Source organism: Microtus pennsylvanicus, chromosome 3 (genome assembly GCF_037038515.1).
Source record: "Microtus pennsylvanicus isolate mMicPen1 chromosome 3, mMicPen1.hap1, whole genome shotgun sequence".
Classification (NCBI taxonomy): domain Eukaryota; kingdom Metazoa; phylum Chordata; class Mammalia; order Rodentia; family Cricetidae; genus Microtus; species Microtus pennsylvanicus.
Genome location: NC_134581.1, coordinates 42,632,728 through 42,656,257, shown reverse-complemented (window position 1 = coordinate 42,656,257; position 23,530 = coordinate 42,632,728). Strand labels below are relative to the sequence as shown.

Sequence of the window (23,530 nt, the reverse complement as noted above, 5' to 3'; positions counted from 1 at the left end):
CTGGAACTAGCTCTTGTAGACCAGGCTGGCCTCGAACTCACAGAGATCCGCCTGCCTCTGCCTCCTGAGTGTTGGGATTAAAGGCGTGCGCCACCACCGCCTGGCTGACAATAAGTGTTCTTAAAGTTGAGATATGTTTCTTGTATGCAGAAGAAGGATAGATTCTGTTTTTGCATCCAATCTGTTAACCTGTTCCTTTTTATAGGTGAGTTGTGTTCATTTATATTAAGGGATATTAATGACCAGTGATTGCTATCTCCTGTTAATTTAGTTTTCATCATTGGTGATATTAATTTGTGCATTTTTCCTTTCTTTGGGATTTGCTGCTATGAGATTATCAATTGTCTGTGTTTTTGTTGGTGTAGCCATCTTCCTTGGGTTGGACTTTTCCTTCTAGTATTTTGTATAGGGCTGGGTTTTGGTTAAATCACTTCTATGGTGATTGAAAATTTTGCTGGGTATAGTAGTCCATGGTCTCTTAGTGTCTGCATAATGCTTGACCATGACCTTCTGACTTTCATTGTCTCTAATGAGAAAGGTGTGATTTTAATAGGTCTGCCTTTGCATATTACTTTGCCTTTTTCCTTTGCAGCTTTTAATATTCTTTCTTTATTCTGTAGGTTTAGTGATTTGATTATTATGTCATGAGGGGACTTTTCTTTTGATCCAGTCTGTTTGGTGTTCTATAAGCTTCTTGTATCTTCATAGGCATATTTCTCTTTAGGTTGGGAAAGTTTTCTTCTATGATTTTGTTAAATATATTTTCTGTGGTTTTGAGTTGAACTTCTCTTTCTTTTTTTACCTATTATTCTTAGATTTGGCCTTTTCATGGTGTCCCATATTTCCTGAATATTTTGCGTCAAGCTTTTGTTAGATTTAATATTTTCTTTGACTGATAAGTCTATTTTCTCTACTGTATCTTCAGTGTTTGAGATTCTCTCCTCCATCTCTTATATTCTGCTGTTTATGCTTGTGTTTGTGGTTCCTGGTTGTTTTGTCATGGTTTCTGTTTCTATGATTCCCTTGGCTTGTGTTTTCTTCATTGTCTCTATTTCAGTTTTCAAGTCTTGAATAGCTTCTTTCATATGTTTGTTTGCTTCTTCTTGGTTTTCTCTAAGTGATTTGCTTATGTCTTCCAATTTTTTTGTCTTTTCCTCCATTTTTAAGGTGAATTTCTCATTTCCTCTTTAAGAGTTTCAAATATACTCCTGAAGTTATTTTTTAGGTCATTTTCTTCTGCTTCATCTATATTTGGTTGTTCAGGTCTTGCTGTTGTAGGGTTTTTAGGTTTTACTGGTGTCATGTTGCTCTTTGTGGTGTTGCGTGTGTTCTTACCTTTTCTACTCATCTTTTCCTCTAATAGATGTGGTTGGGGCTGTCTGTGATTCTGTTGATTAATCTTCTAGGTGCCAGTGAATCCAAGGCTCAGATGGTGGTTCCTCGTGGTACAGTCAGTGCCATGGTTCTAGTTACCCCATTGGTCACTCAGTGTTCCTGGAGATCGCCCAGCACTCCTGGGCTTTGTTCCGCTCCCTTGGAGTTAGCTGTCTCAGGCCTGTTCTAGCCTAAGTTGTTGGCTCAGACCTGTTTCTGTCAATGTCGCTGGTCTGAATCCATTCCTGCATAGGTCCCTGGCTTAGGGTTTGTCCTGCAAAGGTCTCTGGCTCTGGTCTATCCCCTGGAGTTCCTAGGCTCAGGTGTGCACAAGCCCACAGAGGACCTGGCTCAGGCCTAGTTCCTCGGAAGTCCTAGATTCACACCCATACACATAGGAGTCCTGACTTAGTTCTACCCCCTTGAAGATCCCAGATTCACATCCGGACCCTCAGCAGTCTCTGGCTCTGGCTCACTTGCTCAGCAGTTACACCCCTGTACCTGTTCTGGTAGAGTTTGCTGTCTCAGGTCTGCTCTGGACCAGGTCACTGGCTCAGTCCTGGTCAGCCAATGTCCTGGGACTGGATCAGCTCCTGCTTCCATGGAGCTTTGAAAATTCATTTTTAAAAAGCCCTGGCCCACCTGGACTCACAGAATTCTGCCAGGGGGCCACTAGACAGGAGAATAGCAAGATACAAATGATATGAAAAGAGTCGGGTGGTGGCGGTGCATGCTTTTAATCCCAGTACTAAGGAGGCAGAGGCAGACAGATCTCAATGAATCTGAGGCCAGTTTGGTCTACCAACCAAGTTCCAGGAGAGTCAGAACTGTTACACAGAGAAACCTTGTCTCAAAAAAAAAAAATGATATGAATGGGGAAATGGGGAAAGGTGGAATGTAGAGGGGGAGGAAATACAATATATAAGGAATGGGAGAGGAACAAATCATTAATATGTGAAAAAAGTCATAAAGAATTATTTTATATTTGCCTAAAATTACACATATATGCTGGCTACTTTTATGCCAACTTGACAAATCCGGAGTTATTTAGGAAGAGGGAATCTTAACTGAGAATAAACCCCCCCCCCCCCGCCACATACCATGGCTTGTAGGCACACCTATAGAACATTTTCCTAATTAGTAATTGATGTAAAATACCCAGCCCATTGTAAGTGGTGGCACCTATGGGAAGGTGGTTCTGGGTGTATAAGAAAGCAGACTGAAGAAGCCTGCAGGAGCCAGCCTGTAACCAGCAATTCTCCATGGCCTCTGCTTCAGTCCTGCCTCTAGGCTCCTGCCTTGAGTTCCTATACTGACTTCCTTGGGTGATGGACTACAAGCTGTAGGATGAAGTAAACCCTTTTCTTCCAAGTTTCTTATGACCATAGTGTTTATCACAGCAACAGAAACCCTAACTAACACAATATATAAGGTATTTGTAACTGTATATTTTCAACGGAGTTATGCCACTTGGGATAATAATGTTTCCCATAAAGTCACAGACTATGTACTAAAATTCTCACTACCAAGTATGAGACACTCCCTTTTGAGTTGTTGGCCAGAGAAGTGAAAGAGACTTTTTGTTGGCATAGCCTGTTTGTTTCTGGCCACTCATATCTGACATCCATTTTGTTGGCGGAGGCTGTTTATTTGTTCCCGCCTGCTCAGACCTGAAATAATTACAAGAAACTATATTATTTGCAATACTGTTTGGTCAAATGTTTAGTTGTATTTATAGCTAGATCTTACATCTTAAATTAACCCATTTCTATTATTTTATATTTAATCACAAGCCTCGTGGTATAAGGGCAAGTTTCCAGCTGGCAGCTTGTGTCTTTCTCCTCTGGTGGTTACATGGCATCTCACTGACTCTGCTGACTGTCTCTATGTATCTTTTCCAGCCTGACTATATTCTTTTAAGCCATTGACTGAAAGCAGGTTTTTATTAACCAATGGCAATACAGCATATTCATAGCATACAGAGGGGAATCCCACATAAATTCCTCCAAACAATATAGGCTATAATATTGTCCTTGAAGGTAAGGGCCCATGGCTAAAGACACCACACACTTCTGACACAGGACTTGGAGGATTCAAGCTGGGACTTCCCTGAAAGCCTCCCCGCTGAGGACTCACTTCCATAACACCAGCTGGGACTGTGCAAGCTGCCAGGGGAGAAAGACGACCAATAGCCCTACCTCGCTGTGATGCCCATGTCCCCAAACAACAACCAGCATGGCAAGATAGACCCAAAGTTCATATCTTGACAGTTACCAACAGCTATCTAATTGGACTTATGCCTTGATCAACAAGAGGGAAATGATGCCTAATACGGAGAGAATCAACCAACCATCAGGACTAGCGAAGCCAGGGGTCTTAGATGAAAATATACTACTACCATCTTCCTAATTCGGTATAACTCCTAACTGCATTCTAAATACTTATTCTTATAACCACAGATAGCTCTCATGGAAGAGATGGTGATAAAAAAAATATATTTTTTACTCTTTTATATGCACCTAACAAAATCAAATAACTACCATGTTATGGCTTAATGGAAATCTATGCTAAGAAATTATACAAGTAGGTATAACATCACCTTGTAGTAGATTATAATAAAATAGTAACACACTAGTTCAGAATGGAGTGTAATAATGGTTTCTTCATTTAGGGGTAGACTCACAGATCAGCTGTCCTCTGCATGAGTGGGGAACAAAAACAGAATCCAGCAGCCAAAGGGCCACATATGTTTTTACATCTGTATGTATAGTACATGTGACCACACCCAAAGTGGGCCAGTATTTTAAAGGTTTTTGGCTGAAGGAGTCCCCACAGCATTACCTCATGAATGAAGCATCTATTTGAAGTAGTTGGGAACCATAACAGAAAGTCACAAATGGTCAAAATGCAGAGAATAACTGACTGAATACATAGGCCCAACTGATAATCTACAACACAGCTCCCACAACTAAGGCTCAGTGTACTCCATGGAAAAGAAGCAGAAGGATTATAAGAGCCAAACAGACAGAAGTCTGCTGGGAAATTGTGCCTTCTATGACAGGAATGCTACACCCATAAAATCTCAACATGGCTGCCCGAACAAGACCTGAGCAATTCCAACACCAGTATAGATGAAGGAAATCTTATGGGTCACACCCATAAAGTGCTACAAGCAATTAGCAACTGTTGAGAAGGAATTAGGCTTTCTCAGGGATGAGCCCCTTGATTGGATCCTATACCAAGGGGTCAACCCAAGAAACACACATGCAGATAACACTAGACAGAATCAGCAGAACATATTATGTTTATTTGTATATATAACACAGATTAAAGAAAAGGAAACAGTGAATTTTTTAGAGATTGGGGGGGGGGGTGAACACCGGAGAGATAGTAGGGAGGAAAGAGAGTGGAGAATGATGTAATTATATTTTACTTAAACTTTAAAAGAAAGATCTCAAAGTGAATACTGGTGAAGGTGTCATAAAATGACTCACTGGGTAACGGCATCGTCTGCCAGACTCACCAACGGAATTAAATCCCTGATTCCACAGAGTGGAAGGGAGAATCAACTCCACTCAGTTGCCCTCTGACATTTATGTATGCACTGTGACATGCATACACGTGTGCACACTCACATGTAAACACATAAGTATAAAAGTAAATGGCTGGTGACAATGTGAGGAAAGAGAAACCCTTGGTGACTGCTTGTGTCTTTACCTGGGCTTTGGTGTCAGGGAAATAGTGCATCATAAAATGAGTTTGGAAACCTCTCTTCCTCTTCTACTCGTTTAACAATTTGGTCATCGGGTGTCAGTTCTCCTTAAGTACGGTAGACTTCTGCAGTGACTTCATCTGGCTCTGGGCATGTTTTATTAGGAGACTTATTATTACTGCTTCAGTCTTGCTGCTGGTTATGAATCAGTTTAAGGACTTTTCTTCTTAGCTTAATTTTGCCACAACCTGTGCTTTTAGAAATTCATCCATTTATCTTAAAATTTCCAATTTACTGGCTTAAAGGTACTTAAAGTATTTTCTTATGCTTTTCTGGATTTCATTAATATCTGCTGTCAACGTGTCCCTTGTTATTTTCAAGTTTGTTTGTTTTTTTGTTGTTATTGTTTGTTCGCTTGGGTTTTTTTTTTTCTTTAGGTTTCTGATTTTCTCTGGTCACTGTATTTTCTGGTTTCCTCCATTCAGCTAGAGAGACCACAGAAGCACTGAGAGCTGGGAGAGAGGATTTCTCCCCACAGAACAATGGTGACTGGGGCCCTGGGTGGGACCACATGTTCTCATAGAGGGACAGGGAATAGAGAGGGTTTAGGACCTTGTGAGGCAGGGGACATCTGCATAGTTCTACCCCACTGCAGACATGACAGAGTAGCCCAGACTTTCTAGGGTCATTGATAATATCACCATACTGACAAGTTAACCAAATCCAGATTTCTGTAGTCACTGCTGATGGCTGATCCTTCGTACGAAGATATTTTGAGTTTTCTGATACTTGCAAGTGGAAGCATCTCAGGTACCACATCTACAGGCAAACAGCATCAGGGAATGTGCTTAGAGGATTCTGAGGGGTCAGAGAACAGTGTGGGTCTCTGTTGAAGAGAAGCTGAAGGATGAGGAGTAAGAGATGGGTTAAAACACATTGAAGTGGGAGAGGAGAAGCCCACAGGGATGTCCTCAACTCAGAGAAACTCAGAGATTTTTCTGGACAAACATCACTGTGTTCAGCCATGTCTGTGGGTGGAGTCGGGGATTGATGGCAGGTTCACCATTTAGACTGTGGGAAGTTCCATAGACGGCTTGGAAGAGTCATAGCTGCTGCAGCTGTCTTTTGGTGACATTTGGTGACACTCAGACTTTGATAAAAATAAAAGTCACACAGCCAGGGCTATGTAGTAAGGCCCTGTCTCAAAAAAAAAAAAAATGCAAATAAAATTCAGAAATGTGCAAAGATTCTCTAATTTGTTAAATCTTCAAAAAAAAAAAAAAAAACCAACAAAGTTTCTAGGCTCCCTTCCACCAAACATCTAGTGTTTCCCACACCTGGCTTCAGCCTGTCCCTTTAAGGGCCCACATTAACTTTGGTACTGTGGCCTCTTGCTTCATCGAGATGGGCTGTCATCTCTGGGCTCATTTACTGAATTTGAAGGACACCTGATGCTAATGATTTGGGACTTTGAGTTCCAATATCTTTTTTAATTTGGCACACTGTTTGCTTTGGATTGCCTTTTGACTAATAAATACCTATCAAGACTCAAGTGCTTCTTTGGTAAAATTCTGCCTGACTGGACTCTTCCAGAACTTTCAGCACTCCCTGACTCCAAGATCTGCTCACTCCACTGCCCTTCTTATGGGCCCAGTACTGAGATTCCCGCAGCCTGTGGACATAGGCAATTCCTCTCTGTTCATGAGAATTATACACACAATGTACCCTAATCACAGCTGCCCCGAGGGAGTTGAGTGCCATAAAGCACAACTGTATCTCAGAGATAAGTTGGCAAGCCGAAGTTAGTGAGCAGTTGAGCCTTGAACTCAGAGTTCCCAACTCTTCACCATGCAGAGTAAGACACTGAGCCAACTGGATTTACGTACAGCAAAGTCAATCCTGTGCCATACTGGATGTTCCTTTCATTTTGTTTTGTGGTACAGGAAGTTGAGGCTATACCTTCCCACACGCTCTCCCACTCTTCTCTATCCTATGCCTTCTTTTCCACCCTTGGTTTATTATTATCATCATCATCATTATTATTATTATTTCATGTGTGCATGTCTTCGTGTATATATGTTGATTGTATATGCAGTTCTCACAGAAGCAGAAGGAGGCATTGGATCTTCTGCAGATGGAGTTGGATAGTTGTGAGCCTCCTGGATGCTGAGAACCAACTCCCATCCTCCAGAGCAGCAATCTCTCTGACCCCATTTCTAATTGGTTACTTCTGTAGATTTACTTTAGGGACAGTGTCTTAGTTAGGGTTTCTACTGCTGTAGACACCAACATGACCACGGCAATACCTGTAAGGGAAAAGCATTGAATTGGGCTGCCTTACCTTTTCAGAGGTTTAGTCTGTTATCGTCATGGTGCAACACGGTGACATGCGGCAGACACAGAGCTAGAGAAGTAGCCGAGTATCCTACGTGTTGGCTTGCAGGCAACAGGAAGTGGGATGAAATACTAGGCTGTATCTTGAGCGCATATGAGGCCTCAAAGCCCACCTCCACAGTGACACACTTTCGCCAACAAGGCCGACCTCCTTAATAGTGCCACTCCCTTTTGGGGTCATGTTCTTTCAAATCAAATAATTCAGAGTTTCCCTCTGTATTCCTAGGTGGCCTGGAACTCCTTATACAGATCAGATGACCTTGATTGACCCCTTCTGCTTCTGCTGGCCAGGGGCTGAGGTTACAGGCACCTGCCACTGTTGTTCATCAGCTCCCTTCTATCAGGACAGACAGCTCAGTAGTTAAGGGCACTCGTTCAGAAGAGGACTCGTTTACTTTCCAGCATTGACAAGGTGTAACTCCAGCTTCAGGGTATCTGAAGCCCTCCTCTCTGGGCAACAGGCACATGTCAGGGCACAGGCATACAGGCAGGCAAACCACTGTATGTGAACTAAGCAGAGAAAGAAAGAAAAGGAACAAAATAGAAATCTTTGGAGAAACAGCAGAGGTCCTGGCTGGGAAGAAATACATATGAGTCTAGAATAGCTTTACTGTAGAAAGAAGACTCAAACTACTTTCTATTTCATATGACCCTGTGGGAAATCATATGTTGAGAAAAAAAAAACAATATTGATTTGCTTCATTTTACAAAAAAAAAAATGAGTTCACTCAATTTATCAGAAAACAACAAGGAAGGCCTGTACTGAGCCTGTGGTCATTCTTCAGTGACCGGGTTCTTGAGACAGAGCATGAGGGGATCAGAAGGAAAAGAGACAGGTAAGTTTAGATGGGGAAAGTCTTACACAAGCTATGTCTTAAGCCAAGGAAGTTTATTAAAAAGTACAGCATCTTTTATACTATTGTTCAGGGAAAAATGGGGCAAAGTCAGCAGAAGGCTAGTCAATAAAGTGCACAAAGGGAACACAGGGTTTCTCAAGGGAATTAGAGACAGAGCACACAGTGGCCTTGGGACTGAAACTCAAGTCTCTTCAGGAGGAGCAGCCACATTCCCAGAAACCAAAATCTAGACTCCTTTGAGGTCCAGGTCTCCTCCCCAGGCTGGCCTTGCCAAGTCCACTCCTGAGCAAGGTCACAAAACTAGGTTCCTTTTGTCCTTTCATCCACGTCTTCTGAGAAAGCCTTCGATTGTTGGACTGTCACCAAGGCCCAAGACATGCTTCTAAAGCATGGCTAACACTCTTCACACAAATGCTTAAGAGGCAAAGAGAGACAGCCTCAGAGAGATGACACAAGGGTGTTGGTGTCCAAATAACTGTCACAGGGAAAGAGTATTTGGGGGTGCTATGCTTTGATCTTTTCCATGTTGGCTCTAGCCCGGACCGTTAGGAGCATGCCAGAACAAATATTACCTCCAAGCCGCACTCCCAGCCCTGTAAACTTTTCTCCAGAGAAAGTTATTTCAAAGATGCATTTGTAGAACGTGCTCCATTTTTATTAGAAATAAAGTTTAGGATTTGTATCAAAGAACTTTTACATTTGTTATTTCAGAGGTGGGACATGATGGGCCAATAGAATGTCCTTTCTACACCTGCACACAGTGACACATTTCAAACACTAAAGGAAAGGTGTTCACACACTCACAGAGGCTTTCCAGTGTGCTGCACACTTGGCCAGCCTTGGGAATTTATAACCAAGCCCTGGAGAGCTCCTTGCTCAGGGCTTCGTGCTGTCTGGACAGGGACCTGATGTGGGAGCCCAGCATGTGGATGGAGAGGAGCAGGCCCAGCTGAAGCAATGGTGAGTGCAGAGCCTGGGCTGCAGAAAGACTAAAGTGCAGGCAGGCTAGGAGAACGGGACATGGACCCAGGAACATGGCACCACAGCCAGGCAGCCGAGGGCTGGGACAATGGACTCACTTTAGAGGCAACAGCACCCTCAGCAGTGCTCTTGATGCTGTGCACTTGAGATCTCCAGTTCTCCCCAGCAAGTCTCCACAGTGCTCTCCTGGACACTCGCCTTCCCCACAGGTTTTCTTTCTTCCTCAGTTACGAGCTCGCTGCCTGTGACATGGACTCTTTCATGAGCAGTGTTAGACACAACTCTTCCCTGGAACTGACTGACACACGGACATGAGACCCTGTGCTGTGCACATGCGCATCACCCTGGAGGGCAGCACTGCTGCTTTGCCAGCTGTTTGTAGAGCAGTGGAGCAGATTCTACAGCTGAGGAGAAATTAGCAGTGCACACCAGGATACAAAGGGGCCAGCCCTGGACACTGGAGGGTGTGCAGACTCGGGCAGTGACACGCATCTCTGAAGCCACAGAGGTCAGCGTACAATGATTAATAACCCGAGACCTATGAACCATTGATTATAACTAAAGTTATAATCAAGTGAACTTGTGGGTCTGTGAGTGAAGTCAGTGACAGAAATCCTTGTTTGTGGATAAGATCCCTGAGTGTGAACTTGGCAGTGTCTTGTAATGCCATTGCTAATGGTGACATGACAGCTTCCCCACAGCAGGAACTGCAGGGATGCACAGATGCACAGAGACCCAGAGCATGCTGGGACAGTGTGTTGATGGTCAGTCAGGTGAAGTTAAGTGTGAATTGTGAAATTCCTTTCTGCCCTTCAGTTCCTGATTAAAACAGGACAAAGGTTGAGACAATTATTCTATTACAGGACATTAGCATTCTCATCAGATACAATAAGCAGGGGACATTGTAACCTGAACTTCAACTTACCCTTGAAGTGAGGCAATGTGTTAATTGTGTAATTTAAGGCTAATTCACAAACTTTCCCCAAATTCAGTAGATGTAAGTCACATCTTATCATAGCTGAGGGTTCCGTTGTTGACTCTGTGACACCATTCATGCTTCTAGCTCAGTCCCCCTCCCTTGTTTCTTCTGTCCTGAGCAACGTGCTTCATTAGCGTTCTTCACAGGAACACACAATGAGAGGTCACTTAGAGGCACAGGAGCATTAAATCAATTTTAAACATTCAATGATCCAGATCTTTCTGAGAGGGTGGTGACTTGCGAGCCCCTCCGTGATTTGTCAGTCTATCATGAAACTCTGGATACTGAACTCAGTGGGAGTCAGTGGGAGTGGCTGCTCCCTATTGGTCCCCACCCTCTTGATAAGAATGGTCAACTTACTAAAGTAGCTCCCACACTCATCTGGAACAGGAGTTGGGGAGCTGAGCAGAGCAGCCATTTGGACTCTCACTAGGTCAGTTCTCGCTCTTATAACCTCTGTAACAAGTTCCATGTGTGTGTCAATAGAAAACAGCTTTTCCAGGTTCTATTTAGCATGCATTAATTGTACAAAGGAGCTGGTTTTATTATGCAATTTCACCTTATATATATACTTTTATCATATTCACTGCTCAGTACCATTACTTTACTTGCATTTGATTCTGGTTCATATGAATTATTTTGTTACAGAATGTTGAATAGCAAGCTATTTCTCCTCCTCTCTTCCTTCTCTCTTTCTGTCATCTGTCCCTCCTCCATTCCTCCTTAGCCATGTCTCCCTCATTTCTCTGTCCTGGTCTTCATTCTTCCCTTCTTCTGTCCCTTCCTTTCTCCTCCTCCTCCAGTGTCACTGAGCTAAAGAATGGGGTTTAAGGTATTCACAAGGGAATCTAAATACATGGATTTGGGACAGTGAGAAGTAGACCTGGATTGTGCTCTCAGGCAAACCTGAGATCAATACGTTCTTCTCTTGAACTGTGTTCCAGTCTCACAGAGAACGTGCAGATTCCTCTCACTTGAGAACTTGAATTCACCCAGACTCTCCCAGGCCTCCCTCCCAAAGCCCTTCCTTCCCCAGTTTGGATTTCTACCCCATTTGTTTGTGTCCTGTGGATTCTGATTGCTTTGATGATTCCATGTAAATAGGAGAGTAGCAGGTTTTATACTTAGGATTTGTTACTTTAATTGTTACTATTATTTAATTACAAACAACACAACCTGTTTTTAGATGGTAATCCCAAGAAAGAGAATGAAAAAAAAGTGTGAATCTTGAACTATTGAACCATGAAATGTCCGAGTAATGTAGACTGAACCTTGCATCGTACACCAGAGAGAATGTTGTTTGCGTATTTCTTCTGTGATCACTGCTGTGTGTATGAGGAAATGCATGTGACACCAGAAAACAGTTTAAAATTCTGTAGGAAGACATGGCAGGAAGAAATGAGTCTGTAGAGGAACGAGGTTAAACCTAAACTCTGACCCTCAGCCGTTATGCGGCCAACCCTATGCTAAGGTTCAAAGCGTTCATCACTAATCTGGAGAAGACCAGAGGACTCTGAGACAGTGTGCAGCTCTAAAACCTGGAGGTTAGAGGTTCTGCAGTACGGGGAGGGATCTGAAAGCCTCAGCATTTCAGAGTCCCTGTGAAGTCCCAGTATTGGACATTCCAGGGCAAAGGAGAGTTCACGGACAAAACAGAAAAAAGCAAACAGAAAGACAAAAAGAACAGAGCATTATACAGTGCTGTAGGAAACTGCCAGGTGCCCAAGAGAAGCAGCTGTGATCTGAGAGCAGAGAGGCCGATGTCTGAGGGGTCAGAACTGAGGTGTCAGAATGTTGCTGAGGTCTGGTGATGCTGAACTGGTGGGAGGAGCCCACAGCCCTGGAGACCTGATGTCTTCTTCTAGCCTTCTAGCCACTTTAGCCATGGGCATTTCACACACACACACACACACACACACACACACACACACACACACACACATACTTATACATACAAATGCACACACTCGTGTATGCACACACACACACAAGTAGAGTGTTTTTAAAAGGCAGACTCTGAAATTTCCTATCACATCACAAGTTGAAGACACTGCTCATGACTCATGATGTTGACTTACAGCCTACTGAGCAGCAGGACCCAGTATGTGGGTTCCCTGTGCAGGAACTGAGCTGCACTCACCAGGGTTTCCTCATCACGTGACTGTCTGCACATCTATCTCTCCTGTAGACTGGAATCAGGGGCAGCTCCTCACCTGCAAACTCTGTGGTGATTACATGCAGTTCACATGAGCAACTGCCCGTTATGTGCTGTGCACCAAAGGCAGTGACTCCCTGTGATATGAAGTCGATGCATCAACTACCACCTTCTGGACCATAGAACAGGATCCAGTCTAGCAAGGGGAAACAACATGCAACCAAGAGATGGGCCCTTCTCCTGTGGGGAGAACAAGGGTTTGGCACAGCCAGGGTGACATGAAGCCATCAAAGCTTCTGAATTGAGCAGCCCAGGAGCCAAAAGACTGGGGGGGACTTTGTCTCATCCCCTCCATGATGGCTCTACTTTCTGGGTGAGAAATTAGTCATTAGACCTTCCTGGGCCCCTGCAAAAGGAGGCAGACGGCCCTTCCCTAGTGCTGTATTACTGACCATATCCCAGAGTGCAGTCTCCCAGGATTGATCTCTTTGCTTTTCCATTCACAGTGACACCACAGCTGCAGCCATGGCTGGGAAGCCCGTGCTTTACTACTACATTGGCCGTGGCAAAATGGAGTGCATCAGGTGGCTCCTGGCTGCAGCAGGGGTGGAGGTAGGTTGTGCATTGCTCTTCTGGAACGGGACCTAAGATAAGTCTAAATAATTCTCTAGGCTGAGAGGCTCCACACCGGGAAAACTGTACACAGAATGAAATTCAATGGTAATCTTGATGTACTGAGAAGGAGATGAACTGATTTATGTAAATGATAACTTTACTATGCTTTATACCAAAACCTCATTCACTTAAAAACTGTTTTAAGGAGAAAAATGTATCAGTAATTATTCATTGGGTTAATTAACTATTTGAGTGGTATCAAGTAATATAATGAGTCATACATAATTAGAAACTTAAATACTGATAATTAGGCAATAGTAATTGATTATTTTAGGTCATGGCATGATATTTTGATATGAAGTGTGACACCATTCTTTTAAAAAGAGTATTTACACCTGGAGATTCACTACTGTGAATTTGTGATAGGGACATGTGACACCTTGGATGTCTCTGACATTAAGGTCACAGTCACAGAGAAGATGGGCAGAGATGAACCCGGTGGACATTAGCTGGGGGCTATTGGAGCTGGTGATTGATGGGTGGAGGATCTTTGCATCTTGTGTGTAGTTTTACAGAGTAGAACGAGAAATTTCCATGATAAAAATGGTTTCAAGGGGACAGGATACTGAAGTGATGTCTCAGAGGTCAAAATCCCGTGGTGTCCTTGCAGAGCACCCACACAGGCTGCTCACAACCGCCCGTTGCTCTAGCCTCAGAGGGTGCCCACGCCTCTGGCCTGCATGAGCCCTTACTTAACACGGCCTCCCCCTCACTCCTATAAAATAAAAACTATGAAAAGGAATAAATTATACAAGAGACGTTAAATAGAGTTAAGTTAAAGACAGACAGGACTAATGGGAGCCCTGACACAGAAGATAGACACACCTCCTGCCGCAGTCCAGCACACTCAGTAATCAGTTTGTAGAGACTTTCAAATGCCAGGTGCAGGGCTGGTCGGGAGGGCATAGGTAGGATGTAAAACAGAAGTGCCATCTTCAGGTGGCCCCACATCTGTGAGCTTTCAGAAGTGAGAGAGTGGTCCAAGTGAGTGTGGAAGCAACATTCTAGGTTAAATGTTTTCTTTCCAGCTTTAGAGCAGAAAATTTTTGTAGACCTTGGTGCTGCCCTCTAGAGGTGTCACTGGGGAAAACACTTCCCAGCTCCCTCCAGGGGAGCTCAGCTATTGGTACTTCCTAAGAGGAAGTCCTGGAAGCTACTGAGATCTTGCCCTCCTCAGACAGGAGCAGAATGGGAAGGGTAAAAGATGATGTGGTGTCCTGTGAAGGTGGCTTTGGCGTCCTCCTTCAGTGTCATTTCCCTCCGCTGTGGAATCCACCTCCATTCCTAACCGAAAAGCGCTTCAGCTGATCCTTTCTGAATGAAGGAGGGCATAAGAACTGAGACATGCTAGTGCCAGCCCAGGAGGATTCTTTAAATACATGAATAGTTGGTTGCCAGTGTGTGTACACCAGCTCTGTGGTTCAGGGGATGTTCTAAGCCACTGAACTGTTGATTCAGCTCATGAGGAGGGGGTGGGGCGTCTGTCTGCACAAGCCTTCCTCTTCTGTGTCCATAGTGACTGAGAAGGCAGTTGGCAGAGGCGACTAGAGACCCTGGCTCGGACCTTCCATCTCAGTGTGCCCACAGGCTGCCACTGACATCATCCCCCTCACACCCACCAAGCTCATCACAGTTCAGCCACCTCTGTGATGACTGTCACCACTCCCTGCACCTCTCTGAGTGCTGTGCACGTTGTTGACGTCATTTCATTGTCTGTCAGTCCAATCTGTGGGATTATGGGATCGTCAGCACACTGTCTCACCACGCAGGGTTGTAGCTGACTTTCTACCTTCCGTGATTGAGAAATTTCTTTAAACTTTTTAAACTGTGAAAGGAAAAGTGTGGTTTAAAGTACTCTAGACCACTGGAGAGATGATTAGGTTGCTAAAGATTAAACCACATGTGTTTGGATCTCAGGAACTCATATAAAAGGCCATCGTGGATTGTCACTGGGTATGTGTGCCCTCATTCAAAAACATGTAAGACTCATCCATAAAACCGATATTTTAAGAATACTGCAGTGACCCTAGGATGTAAGCACCTTTGATATGGGTCTCGAGTAATGGCTTGGCCGTTTAGAGTTCTTATTGCACATGTAGGCTGTCAAGGACCGACCTCGACAAAAATACCTCTTGCCATGGTAGGGGCACGGGAATTTAGAAATATAAGTAAAGTCTATGAAGATGCATAGAAATTAATAATATAGAAACCATAGAATAATAGTGGTCGGGTATTCCAGTGATTACTGAAAATTTGCCCCTGTTTATTTTTCCATAGCTTTTATACACAATGTAAATGGGGGTGGGGGAGGAGGGAGGTAAGAAAAGACTTTATGAACATGATACAAAGGACAACTCAAACAGTCAGTCACTTTAACACTCTGAGACATCTGATCATTAGTATTCTGATGTCTAGGTAGCAAAACTGCCCTAGATCATGTACCCTGAAGGCTGCCCCTCCCTAGGTGACCTCATAGTTACAAAAGAAAGAGCAGAAGTACCTGTCATGATTGAATAGAGCTATATTAATGTCAAAAGAATCAAGCAATCACATCCTGCGTTTGGACATGCAATTATACTTGTTGATCATTTGAGCAACCTCCAACTCTCTGACTGTCAGAAAAGGTGGAAATGGGCCCAGATTTTAGGGCCTCCACAGTACACAATCTACTGTTCCCAGCACCCACATCTGAAGCTAATAATTGCTCATCACTCCATCTCCAACTGAATCTCTATTTACATGTAAAAGACCATACATAGACACAAGACACACATCCACAAAGACACGCACACAATTAAAATTAGTAAAACTAAATCCTGAAGAAAAGAAACCCAGGTAATCATGGGCCCATACCATGCACCGTGAAATGCGACACAGAAAGTTCGATTCTATTCTCATTGGACTTAACAGGCTTTCCTGAGAGCCCAAAATCTCAAAATCAACTTTCTAATGCTGGTTCTCCAGTGAGATCACTCTTTTTTGTTTGTTGTTTGTTTGTTTGTTCACTTTTGGAGACAGGGTTTCTCTGTATCCTGTTAATGGATCTCTGGAGCCTGTCCTGGAATTTACTCTGTAGATGAGGCTAGCCTCAAACTCAGAGAGACATGCCTGCTTTTGCTTCCTGAGTGCTAAGATTAAAGGCATGGGTCACCTCTGTCCTGCATAGATCACTCTTTTCTTAGGGCCTATGCATAGATGGTGAGGTCAGGGTGGGGGAACACTACAAGATTGAGTACTTTTGTTGTGCTCAACACCCTTTTGTTGATGGATCTAATCTAAATTCCAAGTGACCATGATCAGTCTCCTTTGTATCAAGTGTATGTTTTATCTTCTGTGAATGTTCTACCAGACACAGTCAGCTCAAACTCAAAGATCTCCAGTGATACAGAATGTTCTACCAGACACAGATTGTTCAATTTCAAAAGTCTACAACGATACAGAATGGGCTAACGAGAATGCCTTTCCTTTTTCTGCTTCCAGTTTGAAGAAAAGTTAATGGAAACTTCAGAAGATTTGGAAAAGTTAATAAAAGGTAACACCAAGTATCTGTATGTCCTCCATGTGGTACCTACTAGATAGTTTACCATGTTGACTGATGTTTCTCTCCCACCAGGTCCCACATCCATTTAGTCCCAAATAAACACACAGAGGCCTGCATTACTTATAAACTGATTTGCCTATTATCTCAGGCTTCTTATTAACTCTTTTAACTTATATTAGCCCATAATTCTTGTCTCTGTTAGCAACATGGCTTGGAACCTTTTCAGCAAGGCTGTGACATCATGCTTGCTCTGTGTCTGGATGACGACTGCAGACTGAGTCCTCTTCCCAGAATTCTCATTGCCCCGCCTCCACTTCCTGCCTGGCTACTGGCCAACCAGCATTTATTTAAAATACAAGTGACAGGGTACAGACCATTGTCCCACAACACTCCCCACTTTTTATAAAAAAAGAACTCTAAATCAAATCTCCTTCGTTTAGCTTTTCTCCTGACCATTATCCACAACAACTTGTAATCAGCATTCTAAACAAAGGCAAACCTACATAATCCATTTTTTGGGAATTTGGGCATAGTTTTTTAGGATACCTCCTGCTGATTGGGGGTGCTGCTAATCTTATGGGGACCTAAAGAAAATTTAGAATTATGAGTAAGTCCTGACTGGAGTATCCTGTGAGGCTTGAATATCTCAGGCAGCAGTCTTTGAACTGTTCTGGATGTAGAACTCAGACATCTGGTCCATTCCTCCTATAGGAGATTTCTCAGGTGGTCTTCCTTGGTCAAACCTGATATTTCTTAATGCAGAATGAATCCACAGTCCCTCATTTCCTGTAGAAACAAAAGCAAAACCTCTCCTCCAAAGTAACATATCTTTTGACTTCAATTTTTAGCTCAAGGTATTTTCAAAATATCTTGGATTAATTCAGCAGCATTTATAAACAAATGTCTTGTAGCAGCTGTTATTCCTTCCTCAGCCATCAAACAATTTAAAGACAATACAATAACATACAGTATCCAGACTCTTTGTGTATTTTTAATCTTTACATGGCTTTATTTTAACCTCTATTTCTTTTATTTTTATTTTTAATTTTTGGCTTTTTGAGACAGGGTTTCTCTGTGTATCTTTGACTGTCCTGGAATTCACTCTGTAGATCAGGTTGTCCTTGAACTCACAGAGGTCTGCCTGCCTCTGCCTCCAAAGTGTTGGAATTAAAGGTGTGTGCCTAAAATTCACTTAAGAACCTAAGAAAGCTTAAAAAGGAATTCTAGACATAAAAGAACAGAGTTCAGTATGGCTTTTGGTAGCCACAAATTTTTTTTTTCTAGATGGGCTTATAGTGAGCAAGGCACTGCAGGGTGCAGTAAAAACTGCGCAGCTTCTTTAAAAAAAAAAACCTGCAGCTTTCTGGACCATGCTGCCAGCATGAACTCTGACAAGGTCCATCTACAGAGCATTTGAGTGGTGTCTGTGAGCAGAGTGCTACAACTTGCTTAATGGCAACATAGACTGGCTGTGTGCCTAAAAATGTGCATGGCTCTCAGAAGCAGCAAACAGTTTGGTCATGCTGAACTGGGTAGAGCAAGCAGGCAGGACCATATTTCCTCTAGTAATTCATAAGTAATGCTTAAGTTCATAAGAAGGGCTTAGCATTTTAAGAAGCACTCCTGGACAGTAAAGAATTACAGATACACAATAGGAAATACTCAGACATAAAAGACCTCTAAATGAGCCACAGTGTTTAAAAAATATATGTAGGCTTGAAACAGAGAAGAAAGAGTATAGAGAGTTATAAAAATGAAATAAATGGTTTAAAAAAGTAAAGTCTTTAAAGAGACAGAATATAGTCAGTCATAGATTAAAAGGAATAAAGAAAAATAAGCCATATAAAGATAGAAAATTCACAAAGAATATGGATTATGTATATTATTGTGTTTTCTTTAATTTTTTTGACTATGAAGGAGCCAAGTACAGAGAGACATTTCATTGTACAGGCTGCTAAGCTAAACCAGCATGTATATTATAAAGGTATCTTGGCTTCAGAATTTGGGTCTAAGGATATGTTGCTTTGGAAAAGAGGTTCTTCTTTTGTTTCCACAGAGGATGAGAATCTGTGGATTGCTTCCAGGTGTCATCTTGGACACCCCTCAAAAAATTACTTTGCCCAACTGCTGACTGAGATGAACCTAGCACAAAGGATACACCATGAAAGACCTGACCAATAGTGCCCCAATCAGCAGGAAGTAGTCTGGACAACTAGACCCATATTCTCAAATATTGTTTATAAATGTTTGTTTATATTTAAAGGGGGATATGCTATAGAGTTGGATATTTTGCATTGCTACGGATCTTGGTTTATTGATATAACTTTAAGGTTAATTTTGTTATGCTGTGTATATGTATTTTTGTTCTTGACTAAGGTATTGTGTTTATGTAGCTCATTTAAAAATAGAATGTATAATTAAATAGAGAGTCATCTATAATAATCAAGCTTGTAGTCATGTTAGTTAGATTTTCTAGATGTACAGAGATGTATTTCGGGTGGATAGGGATCTTTCACATCTTTGAAAGGCTACAGAATATGGCATTTAAAGTGCTTAAGAACTTAGGACTTTTTATGACAATGAGACACATCTGCTCCTGGCAATACCAATCTACTTCAAGAGAAAGATGGCCATTGAAGAGGCTCCTTATGGAGTTGGTTAGCCATTTGGGCGAGAAACTGCTCTTGCCTGGACTGCTTGATGAACTGGACATGCAGTATCCACAGAGAAATGACTGCTAAACTTGCCTAAAGGTGAGATGGTCCTTCAGGGTTACTGCTTCATGAAAGAGTCTGCAAGACATTCTGCAGGGCACAAAAGAAAGTGACTGAAATTGCCAATATAGGTAGACTGTCTTTGAAATTCCTGCTTCCTGGAAAAGTCTGCTGGATACTATGGGCCTGTAGGCTGAAGATGGATGCCCCAATTGTACAAAACAACTTTGGGTGACTGTCTAGGTAGTGGGATGTCTCTGTCAATTCTAGAGTTTTGGAACTTGTTTACAATGTGCTTAGGTAATATTATATTTATCTGGAGTCTTTGATGGAGTTGAAGAATTGATAATTACAGTTTTCCTTAGTTATTATAAAAGAGAAAGTAGATATAAATATTGTAACTGTAATTCTTGCTTGATAACTGTTTTGTTATATGTAATTTTACTATGTTAAAGTTAAAACCTGGCCGGGCGGTGGTGGCGCATGCCTTTAATCCCAGTACTCGGGAGGCAGAGGCAGGCGGATCTCTGTGAGTTCGAGACCAGCCTGGTCTACAGAGCTAGTTCCAGGACAGGCTCCAAAGCCACAAAGAAACCCTGTCTCGAAAAAAAAAAAAAAAGAAAGAAAAGTTAAAACCTTCCATCACATTTAAACAGGAAAGGGGAGATGATGTGGGATTCTCCTCTGTATGCTGTGAATATCATTGGAGCTATAAGGGAACAGAGCTAGGTGGGGGAAACTAAATAGAATGCTGAGAGAAAGGAGGGGGAGTTAGAGAGAAGCAATGGAGCCACCGCCTAAGACAGATGTGCTGAAAATTTGCTGGTAGGTCACAACCTCATGGTGATGCACAGATTAATAGGGACAGGTTAAATTAATATGTAAGAGTTAGCCAATAAGAAGCTAGAGCAAATGGGCCGAGCAGTGATTTAATTAATACAGTTTCTGTGTGATTATTTCGGGACTGAATGGCTGGGAATCAACAAGCAGCTTCCTTCAACATTACCAGAAGGTGATGTTGGTGGGTGATAGGTGGGAACAGTCAGGAACGGCAGAGGGATGTGATGGAGGTGGTGGGGCTCCTTGAAGGGTCTGAAAATGAAGACAGTGATAAAAGTGGGATGCAGATTTCTACAAGAATTTGTCTGGGGGCTTCGGAATAAATGTTTTCTCACTCTTTCTGCAGCAGAGTGAGCTATTTCATTCAAACTTCTTCTCACTGACTTATATCAGACCCACAAGGTCCAATAACCACACAGGTACATGGCCATTGATTAAATCACAGGAGGAAAAACATCTGGGATGATTTTCTTGAGTGTTTTCATCATAGCTACTGACAAATCATTATCACCTCATAAGAACAGGCTGGAGGAACTCATAGTGGCTCACTGCATAAGAAAATGTCACACATCACCTTAATGTCAGGACGATGATGAGATTGTCAAACATACTAGTTCTGCTTTTATGGTGACCCTCTGCTGTCCCTCCTCATCTTCCACATGTATCCAGGGACATGAACTGACATAAAAACATGCACTAGAAATATAATATGTGTCTGTATAGGAAATAAAGATGGATGTGAGAAGCTCAAAAGCCAAAAGAAGATAGGGGAGACAGAGAGGAAACAGAAGCTAAAAGTAAGTGGGGTTCAGCTTGAAAGACTGAGAGCCAATCATTTATCTTTCCTCTGCATGATCAGACACTTCAATACAAATTTTCTGCTCCTGAGAAGTGAGCCTAGGACACCTCAAAGACCTTTTCCTTTCTTCTTTCACAGATGGGCGTTTGATGTTTCAACAGCTGCCCATGGTGGAGATTGATGGGATGACGCTGGTACAGAGCAGAGCCATTCTCAACTACATCGCCACCAAATACGACCTCTATGGGAAGGACGCGAAGGAGAGAGCCCTGTACGGTATATTTCCTGTTATTACCCCAAGGGGAAACAAAGGAAGGATTTGGGTCCCTCCATGAATGAGCAAGAGGGTGGCGGGTTTATGTCTAGGAGCAGGCTGGTTATACCACTTAGGCCAAGTATGGAAGAGTCCATGGAGGAGAGGGAAGGGCACATGGGGCAGATGCAGGTGAGTGTGGCTACAGCCGAGGATGATGTTGTCTGCACAGCACAGGGACAGAATCGCAAACATGGTGGCCAAGGGTCTGAGCATGGGGGAGCCATGACTCCAGGTGCCCAAGGCTTTAGTGCTGGACCTCAGCCAACAGCTTTGGGCAAAGGTCCCAGGGCTTGAGGCTGGAGGAGGAGTCCTAGGGAAAGAAGGGTGAGTCCCAGGAGTAGGAACAGTGCAGAGCAAGCATCTGAATTCCCAGCTAGTTCTACTGGTCAACTCAATGAAGCTTAGAGAGATTGGTTCCTAAGGCCCAAGATAACCTGAATCATTTAACTCAGCACTAACGCAGTTCTATGGACTGTACCACCCATGCTGGGACCCACTCTGCTTGACAAAATCCTTCACTCATAAACCATAGGAGTATTGCAGTTGTTCAAGAGCTAAAGGTGGTGCTAGTCATGATCTATACTGCAGGACACATTTGTCCATGGGAAACAGAGATTCGGTTGTAACAGTGCTTGTATAGAAATACTTGTAGCAGCATTATTTATAATTTTCTCATGGTAGATCAGCCATGATATTTTATAAAAGATGAAAGAGGAGCACAGCATATGATTTTAGCCATGAACATACATGAAGGGGTGAGGGAAGCACAGCAAAGGTAAAGCATGAACATTTTGTGATGCTCCTGGCTCGTGTTATATGAAATATTCTCGAGTTCCCCCTGGATAAGGAGGAAGCAGATCAGTCCTCCTGCGGCAGCTGCCACAGTGGCAGGATTGGGGTCAGAGGGAGTGAGGATCAGACTCTGCTAACATCGGAGGGTGTCAGCAGTCTAAGAATGCGACGGATGCATTGGAACACAGAATACTACCTTTGCAGGGCCAACACCAGAAGTGCGTGGAAGTGTGAAAGTGAAACTCTCCCAAAATCACCGTGTGAACAAGGGATGCATGTGTCTGTGTGTGCTGTGGCTGGAATGAATGAAGAAATAGCCACATTGACAAATGTCAGAAAGGCCAGAATCTAGCAGCAGTGTGTGGAGGTCATCCAGATGTTCTTTGTGAGAAACAAGTGGAAAACTTCTAACACTGACCTAGAATGACTCTGGGCCATGCAGCAGAAGGAAAGATGAGAAAACCACAGCGTGGAGACAGAGAGGGACAGGTAGAAGTGGGGGCCGGAGGAGAGACCAACAGAAACAGAAACAGTCAAGACAGAGACACAGCGAGACACAGCCACACACAGACAGAGACAGAGAGACAGAGAGAGACAGAGAAAGCCTGTCTACTATAGAGTTGATAGTTATTATCTTTTGTTTGTGATTGTTTTGTTTTGTTTTTCTAGACAGGGTTTTTCTGTAGCTTTGCTGCCTGTCCTAGAACTAGTTCTTGTAGACCAGGCTGGCCACGAACTCACAGAGATCCCCCTGCCTCTGAATCCCAAGTGCTGGGATTAAAGGCGTGTACCACCACCACTTGGTTGATGGTTATCATTTTGGATGTCACCAAGTTTATCATGACTATGTCTCTGTATGGGCCAGTGGTGCTCTTTGTACTTTGGATGGGTCATGTGTGTGTAACAAAAACTCTAAACATGTATTTTGTTGAAAAGGATGTTCTAGGGACAAAGTTCATATCTGTGTTATTCCCACTACAGGTAAGTTTGCAACCAATTTTCAGTGTAAATCACTCAGGTTTTTAGATTAAAAATCAAAATAGTGAATCCCTGAAAACCCTCGACCACATGGATAATTTTGTCTTTCAGGATTGACATGTATACAGAGGGGATTATAGATCTCACTGAGATGATGCTGCAAGTGGTAACATGTTTCCCAGACAAAAGAGAAGCCAAGATCTCCTTGGCAAAAGACAAAGCCAAAAGTCGGTATTTGCCTGCCTATGAAAAAGTAAGTAGGCTGTTTGAATTCTAGGGACAATGCGATCCCAGGACAAGAGAAAGGCAGAGGTTGGGAGGGACAGGGTGCTGCCTCAGTGACCTTCCATGAGCCTCCCTTGCAGCTCCCTGCCCACAGGATGCTGTATAAAAATGGCCTGTGAAGGAGCACCGCATGGTCAC

The 23,530-nt window shown here is 43.0% G+C and overlaps 1 protein-coding gene across 3 annotated transcripts in view; it reads left to right on the top strand.

Moving 5' to 3' along the window:
* Window positions 1–23,530, top strand: part of LOC142845791 (glutathione S-transferase A2-like) — a 30,894-nt gene that overhangs the window by 4,402 nt on the left and 2,962 nt on the right. For 2 of the 3 annotated variants that reach the window (XM_075965143.1, XM_075965145.1), the window contains exons 2-5: window positions 12,959–13,064; window positions 16,608–16,659; window positions 21,160–21,292; window positions 23,219–23,360. In XM_075965143.1, coding sequence (XP_075821258.1) covers window positions 12,978–13,064; window positions 16,608–16,659; window positions 21,160–21,292; window positions 23,219–23,360 — 414 coding nt within the window. In that variant the 5' untranslated portion in view covers window positions 12,959–12,977. Of the gene's footprint in view, window positions 1–10,710; window positions 10,731–12,958; window positions 13,065–16,607; window positions 16,660–21,159; window positions 21,293–23,218; window positions 23,361–23,530 lie in introns of those variants that run through there. The other variant, XM_075965144.1, reaches the window with a different exon arrangement.